We start from the raw sequence: 8,150 nt of genomic DNA on the forward strand, positions 1-8,150 counted from the left end.
CACAAATGTATAATTTAATTTTAAAAACTGTGATGTCAGTTTATTACTTTCTTCCAATACTGAGCAGATTTCTATGAAAAGAGCTGATGCGCAGAGGATGAATCCCATTGTTTATTGTGACTTCTTGACAATTCCTTTAGCGCCACCATTAGGACAAATCTTTAGTTGTAGTTTACTAGTAGAACATAAAACTCATCAGTATGTTGTTCACTCTGTCAGCAGGTTCATATTGTGGGATGTAATGAAGAATGCAGCCTCTAGGGGCTGCTAGTGCAGTTTTAAACTTCAGACTTACAGGTACAGTTGCAATTGAATATTTTACATATAAAACATAATAATAAATACTTTACATGGCCAAAAGTAAGTGGACACCCAAAAATCACATACATAATTGATTGCTGAGCATCTCATTTGTGTGGTCGAAGTCAGAGCTCAGCTGGGGAAAGCATTTCTTTCTGGAGCCGGCTTTGTCCACAGGGGCATTGTCAAGATTTCAAGTTTAAGACACTATATGTCCACATACTTTTGGCCATGCAGTGTATAATATATCACCATACAATAATTAGTCTGTAACAAAATATAATACAGTATATAGAACTGAATAAATAGGCCATTAAAAGGTAAAAACAAAACACTAAAGGATCTATATAGTGGTTATCTGTTGTATCACACGCACAATTGCACAACATTGCCTTTCAGTGGGTGTCTTTGTTCAGTGAGCTGCTGGGTGAAGATAAAGATGCAGACTCACTCTCTCTCTCGCCCTCTCTCTCTCAGTGTTCAGTGTGTTTGTACTGCAGGCTCGTCCCATGGTGGAGGGGCAGCATACTGTTGGAGAGAGAGCCAGAATAACACCAACAACACAGACAGGACTGGAGAGAGAAAGAGAGGGAGAGGGAGGGAGACAGAGGGTGAGTTTGATTAAAGGGGTACTCCAACGATTTAGTATTGTACCTCTATAAAGTCAAATGGACTCACAAGAGACAGATTTTAAAAAGAAGGGTCAAAAATTGAAGCAGCAGAGGCTGAGATATCCTGATATTTAGGCCCTAGGAGAGGGCTGCCCAGAGTCGGGCTGGCGGGCCTTAAGGTTTGATTTTGGCCCACCTTCTAATAAAGTTATGTTCAACAAATACACTACATTGAATTAGGGGAATTAGCTTTTCCTCTACAATCAAAAGTATATTTATTTACCACTTATTTAATAATTGGTAGCATAAAGGCATTTTTTTTATGTTGATTGGGCTACTCATAACTTGCAACCATACATTTATTTAAGAGGTCACAATAGTTCCACTGAATTACTTTTTAAAATGCATGGGCCTCCATGGGAATAGGTTTTGACACTCCTGCCCTAGAATATTTTAAGCTCCATAACCATAATGGAAACTACATTTCCCGTCATGCAACCAACAGTATCTTTCCATTTGGCCCTCCCTGTCTGATAAATGCCCATGTCTTTGCCTTGTAATACACATTTTTTTGGTATGAATTCTCAGAGTCTCCAAGCCAAAGCAGAGATAACCCTGATGACATCACTGTGACGTCAACAGGGTTATTCTCTCAGAGCCTCAGAAAACATAACACACTGGTTTTCACACAGAGGTGGATTCCTCATGATGAGTAAACTGAACTTTACTGTATGTGTGAAGTCGGTGGAGTGCCCCTTTAAACAGACGTATCACTGGTCACTTCCCACAAGTCTTTTATCAGAGGTCACGACCTTTCTATGCTTAGGCGTTCGTCACTCTCTTTCCTCAAGATATCTGCAATCCCAAAACATCTGACAGTCTCCTTTTCTTGTCCTTTTATATCTATGTCTCACGCCCTCTGACCCAATGACCTCATTGTGATGTCACCCTGACTTCGGGTCCAAAAAAACGTCCACAGCTGTTCAGACAATCAGTAACCCTCTCAGCCACAAAGCACAACAATATTCAGTTTCTTACCTTGAAGCAGTTTTTGAATTTCTTGGAGACAACGTAGAGGATTATGGGATTGATGCAGGAGTTGATGGTGGCCATGTTCATACTTAAGTAGTCTAGCACCAACAGGAAACTGCAACCACAGAAGAAGAACACATTAAATCGGTAACAAGAACACGAAATTACAGTAGGGCATTAAAACTACAAAAACAGAGAAGAAGGAATAGGAAAAATACTACTTTTCTCAGTTTATTTGACTTTATTTGTGTTTGTACACCTACTTTAACAGTTCGCAGCGGTGTGCATCATGGGATTTGTACCCAGTGTTCTTCAGCAGGCGACTCAGATGGAGCGGAAACCAGCACAGAGCAAAGATCAACACCAGGCAGAACACGGCTTTAGCTACTTCTCTACGCTGTGGAGAGAAAAAACTTGCCTCAGAAGCCTTGTATATACTGATGTATGTGTGTGTGTGTGTGTGTGTGTGTGTGTGTACCTGTTTAAGGTGTTCACTCAGTGCGATCCTCAGACTTCCTTTCTGGTGTCTGAGCATCTCACAGGTCATCAGGCCGTAGAAAACGGCAGAACAGACCAGAGGTACGCAGAAGTAGAAGCCAAACAGCCACCAGTCCTTCGCATCCCGGTAGAACTGGAACATGGAGAAACACACTTTCAGATGTTCTAGAGCCATCAAATCTCAAAACGTGTTTAAATATATATTTCTAGCTCCTCTGGAACATCTTAAAATTTAATATATTAAAAAAACATTATAACCATTCCACAGACCCACAGTATATCTCAGGATAATACTTGATAACACTCGTAAGTCACAGACTCTTCAGAAAATGCTGAATAAACTTTGATCTGAATCTCTGAAATTGTACAATGGCTTGAAAGCTTTTGAAATTTTTACAAAATTCTCTTTTTCATTCTCCATTTTAGAACTTCTATAACGATGCAGAACCACACAATACTCTAGAACTGATACAGCATTCTAGAATTCTTGTGAAATTCTATCTGGAACCATCAAACATTCTTGAGTATCTTAACACAAGCTTCTTTTCAACACTCTAGAATCCTCAAAACAACTTTTACTGAACTCCTTAAAACTTTCTAGAACCTTGAATAACTGTGGAACCATCATACAGCACCATAACCTCCTAGAACCTCCCTAACATTTTGGAACAAACTGGACCTAACATTTTTTTGTGTTTAAAAATGCTTTCCACCAACGCAAACCTAGTGCTAGTTCTGGGCCAGTGCTAGTGTCGGTTCAGTTGGTTTAACTTGAGAACTTTCTCGAACTGGGAACCGTGATGCTTCTTCCAGTCACCTTCTTCCAAGTATTTTTTTGAAAGTTCTTGTCTTTACCAATAACAACTTTACAGATGACTTTACTATTGTCATTCCAGACTAACCTTTAGCTACCACAACCACTCGATCATAATCTCTCTTTGGAACAACCAGCTTGTCCGTAAATTCAACTGCCTTGTTATGTCAAGATTTTAATTTGAAGATTCAAATACTTCCAGGCAACTGGAACATTGTGAAAAGTATTTACTGGCAGCAGTTAAAATAATTTGAAAAAAAAAAAAATCTGTAAAGACTGATAGCAGGTCAGCTGACCCAGGTTCAGTTTTGAGTGCTGGGGCTGTCTGTCTGAAGTCCAGTCACGACCTGCTAATATAAACAGGAAATTATGTTCTAAACTGAGTTGAAGAGACCTCGCCCTGAAAAACAACTCATATCACTCAGATAATGGAAATGGAGTCCACAGAGACCATCCATCATACAGATGGACTGAAGCCCCAACCCCACCCTATGCCTGTAAACATTGACCCTTTCAATGATACTACTTCTTCATTGTCTCATGGGAAAAACATGTTTAAATCCATCTTGTTATTGAAGCCTCTGACCTGAAAATTCAGTTTTAGATCACTAAACTGTTGAATATAACTTATGTCCACCAACGTAAACCATGCTACATTTCTCAGGGAAAGATGAGTTTAGACAAAAGAGTAAAAGAGTGATAATGATGTGATGATGCTGACAACAAATGTTGATGCCACTATACTTACTGCATCACTCGACGTCTATATGGACCTATTAAACATGTTATGTGTTTCTGAGAGTGCGGGGAAGGTTTACAGACGCTATCAACACACTGACATAAACACAGACACACTAGACTACACGTACACACTCTCTCATTTCCCTCTGTTGCTCACATGCCAGCACGCACGCACACGCTGTAAACACACACACACACACACACTCACAGTCATGAAGGGTGTCGTGGGCTGCAGCATGCAGGTTGTTATGGTAACGTTCTTGTAGTCGAAGGTGACCATGTTGAAGCCGATGGCCTCCGGCACTGCCAACACCATGGACAGCAGCCAGATCACCACTATCTCCACGGCTGTTACCGTGGGAACACCTGTGCCCTGCACCCGTGACCAGGACGCCACCGCACGATACCTGGGTACAAGGATATTCCTTTTAATTATTTGTTCTTCAGTGGGAATTGTAAGTACAGGCAGCCATGTAAATTGTTAAAACTAACTCCTTAAGGTTTCAGCAGAAGTCACATGTAAACACAACTTTTCTACTTTACTTATTGTTTTAATTGAAAAATAATATGGTGTTGTTTTAGTTTTACTGTACAAATATTCTAGACACCAAAGCACAAATGGTTAGTTAGCAAATCAGATCTGAGAATTGAGCACAAAATGACCAGAAGAGTTCAACAAATCCACAGAAAATAATCATGTAAAAACAAAACAAATATATATATAAAAGTAAAGAAAAGAAAGAAAGAAATCTGCTGAGACTTAGATGAGTAGATTGATTACACTGTCATGTCTGCACAGTAAAAACAAAGCTACACAAGCTTAGCTTAGCATAAAGATTGCAAACAGGTGGCATGTGACAAAATCCACCTGCCTGCACCTCTAAAGTTCACAAATGAACCTGTTATATCTCGTTTGTGGTTGTTTCATCAGACTGTCAAAGAGAAAGCGAATAAGCCCATTTAAAAAATGTTGTTGAACTGTTCCTTTATTAAACACATAATGAGCAATGTGTGTTACCTGTCCACACTCAGAGCACACAAGTTGAGGACGGTGATGCCGACTGAGGCTTTCTGCAGGAAGGGGAACAGCTTACAGAGGAACAGCCCAAACACACTGTCTGCAAACGGCCACCGCATTGCCAGGAGCTGCACACACACACACACACACACACACATACACAGGCAATTGAGGGATTATCATAAGATCACAGTGTCAGTGTGTGTGGTCTGTTATCAGTTTCAGTGGGATATTTTAGTGCCGTTATCAATGTAACACTTGACTTCCTGAGACACACAACACATGCTGCTGCCATGGGAAGTCGTACCCATAATGCATTTCTGCTCCTGTAAACTATGTCCCAGTCTTAACAAGTGAAATAACCAAGAGCTTATAGATTTTAGTGTCATTGTTTCATATTTTTATGTTTTGTGATCAAATATTATAAGCAAAAAAGACATCAATGTGATGATGTAATATGGATTAAACAACTTTATTAGTGAAATAGTACCCCAAACCATAACCACATGCACAAATGAATTATTTACAATAATACAATAATTTATACAATGCACTTTATTAAGTGTTCAACTCCTTGGCTTATGTATCGGTAAATCATCTCTATCTAAAATGAGAAACCATTTAACCATAATATTTAAATATTTAAAGCTTCAATGAGAGACTTGATTCTATTCTATTTTCAAAGGGAATCCAACCCAGTGTGAGCATTAAAAATAACTACATAGAAATAGCCAATCTTCTCACTGATGGTCTTGTTTGTTAATGTAGGCATTATAGAGGCATTGGCATTAAATTCAGACTGTTTCATAACCTGTTAAAAACTCCTTGTAGTAGGTTTAGATACATAAACATGCATGAGCAACCATATACTAAAGCTGTACCTTGTAGACGTTGATCGGTATGTCAATGGCGATGTATATCAGGTCTCCCAGGGCCAGGCTGGCTATCAGCGCATTGGGTCCATTCCTCATGCTTTTATTTTGGTAGATAATCCTGAGCAGGGTGCCATTTCCAATGATCCCCACAGCAAATATAACACAGGACAGCACCGTGTTGATGTACTTGAAGGCTGTCTTTATTGATGTGGCCTGCAGGCAGTTTGGAGGAGATACCGGGCGCATCTGAACCACCAGGGAGGAGTTGGAGGTGGACGGGTGAGGCTTTCTTTCATGTTTGTGTTTCAGCTTGTTCGCATGTTTTGTCCTGCCTTTTTCCACTGTGGATGGGGCCTTGTTCACAGTCTCTTGCACCAGATGTGGTTCTCTGTCTAAGGTCTGGATAAGGGGTTCCATTCCTAGTCCTAGAGGTGGGTCAGTACCATGGAATTCAGGCATGTCCGACGTGATCAGATCTGAGATCTGAGATGACTCAGATGAGAAGTTTCTGTGGCAACCAACCGGATTGACAAACATCAAACCCCAGACAAGAAGCAGCACGGTTAACATACCAGGAATTCCCGAACCTAATCTGGGTCCCATTCTGGAACCTTTGACTGAATCCACTTTTGTGACTCCAGAGACCATCCTAGAGCCCGATGTGACTCTTGTACCAATTCCTGTACCCGCTGCAAATCTAGAGCACGCTTTGGAATCTGCAGTATTTGCAGAACTTTCTGTAGCTTCAGAACGAATTCTAGAACCCACTGGGATTCTAGAACAGAGTTCAGAACCTGCTCCTATTTCTGAATGTATTCTGGAACCAGCTCCCAACATTCGCAGATTCTAAAAGCCTTTCTAAAACCCTGCTGTTGTAGCTCCAGAATCAGTGTCGAAGTAGTTCTAAAGGTTTCAGAAGTTCTCAAGATTGAAGTGGACCAGCAGAGAATAGAGAAGGTGTCAGGGGTTTGTAGATTAATTTGGGGATTTGGGGCGCCGAGAAATTCTGGAAAGCAAGATGAAATTAATGAATAAATGATTGCCTGTTATCAATTAAACATATTATTTTATATATATATATTATATTATTATATTCTATTGTGGAAAAATGTTAATCCTCACTCAAATTTCAAAGTTGCAGCTGATTAATTTTTATAAAGCAATAGAATAAATAAAAAATATTCCTACCTGTTTGTATTCTTCTGTCTCTGGTTTTTACAGAAAATAAATCCTTCCAAACACTTGAGAGAATAAGAAGAGTTGATTTCTGCTGAAAACTCTCTCAAAACTGACGGAGGTCAGTTTTACACACACACTCTCTCTCTCTCTCTCTCTCTCTCTCTCTGTCTGTCCATAAATTCTTGCACGTCCCCACTACTCTACTGTCTCTCACTTCCTCCTCACTCTACTCTCCTCCTCTTTCTCCTCCCCCCCCCTCCTTCCAATATCTTCTTTATCTTGCCTTCTCTTCACACTTTTTCTCATCCTCTCCCTCCTTTGTTGCCCCTTGTCACCTCCTCCTCCCCCTCTTCCTCCTCCTCCCTTTTCTTCTCCTCTTTCAGTGGGTTACAGTGGAACATCTCAAAAGCCCTCTGACATGAAGTGGCTCTGAAGTGTTCCCACTTAAGAGGAGCTTTATAAAACAATGTTGTGGAAATTGAGCTGGTAAAATTTATTACTGTATATAAACAACAAATTTGACTTTATTGGAGCGTTTGAACACTAGTGACGGCAGACTCCAGTCTCACTTTATTAAACCACCAAGTCCTGCTCTCTATCAGAGTTCACTGAAGCCATCCTTTCTTTATTCTTTCTGATATTTCAACAAGGATTTATTTTATTTGCTGTTCAACCATTTACTAATGTCACCTCAGCCGTGTAAGGAAGGTTTCCACAGTTCAAAAAGGGGCTTATTGGTTATTTTGTGGTTGCAGAAACCGCCAGTAACAGATTTCTGGGGGTAAATTGTGCAGTAGAAACACACTAATTAACACTTGCACTACTTTTTAAAGCGAGAAAATGTAAGTTTTCAGCGAGCTGCTATCTGTGCTGTTTGGTGCTCAACTGCTGCCTCTCAACACTATGAGAGCGGTGCAGTGAACCATGTATAACTGCAATTTGGTGATGGTTAGTTTGCGTAGATTTGGGATTTTATATTCATTTTGCCAAAAAACTGCTGCCAGCTTCCACAAAATGTATTTTATTCCAAGATATATAGTGTTGTTGAACAGGTGGCAAAAGTACATACATTCTTTACTCAA

General features: G+C 40.0%; 1 protein-coding gene across 2 annotated transcripts; it reads right to left on the minus strand.

Annotated features, from left to right (window-relative positions):
• Nucleotides 1-40: 40 nt before the first annotated feature.
• Nucleotides 41-7,208, minus strand: LOC118337775 (endothelin-1 receptor-like). 2 transcript variants are annotated; one of them, XM_035674885.1, is made up of 8 exons: nt 7,078-7,208; nt 5,896-6,895; nt 5,015-5,142; nt 4,205-4,403; nt 2,422-2,574; nt 2,207-2,340; nt 1,950-2,058; nt 41-828 (listed from the first exon to the last, which is right to left on the minus strand). In XM_035674885.1, exons 2-8 carry the CDS (start codon nt 6,724-6,726, stop codon nt 781-783), a joined length of 1,602 nt encoding a protein of 533 aa, XP_035530778.1. In that variant the 5' UTR covers nt 6,727-6,895; nt 7,078-7,208; the 3' UTR covers nt 41-780. The 2 variants fall into 2 exon arrangements, with proteins under 2 accessions (XP_035530778.1, XP_035530777.1); XM_035674884.1 differs by having other exon boundaries at nt 41-872.
• Nucleotides 7,209-8,150: the final 942 nt, after the last annotated feature.

Source organism: Morone saxatilis, unplaced genomic scaffold (genome assembly GCF_004916995.1).
Source record: "Morone saxatilis isolate NCDOM2014 unplaced genomic scaffold, NCSU_SB_2.0 Contig4, whole genome shotgun sequence".
Taxonomy (NCBI): Eukaryota; Metazoa; Chordata; class Actinopteri; family Moronidae; genus Morone; species Morone saxatilis.

Excerpts from the sequence above, each read along its gene's own strand:
- LOC118337775 (XM_035674884.1), bottom strand. The coding sequence starts at position 6,726 with ATGTTGGGAGCTGGTTCCAGAATACATTCAGAAATAGGAGCAGGTTCT. Across the intron at positions 2,059-2,206 it reads CACCGCTGCGAACTGTTAAA|TTTCCTGTTGGTGCTAGACT; the intron begins GTAGGTGTACAA and ends CTGTGGTTGCAG. Across the intron at positions 873-1,949 it reads AATTCAAAAACTGCTTCAAG|TCCTGTCTGTGTTGTTGGTG; the intron begins GTAAGAAACTGA and ends TTCTCTCTCCAG.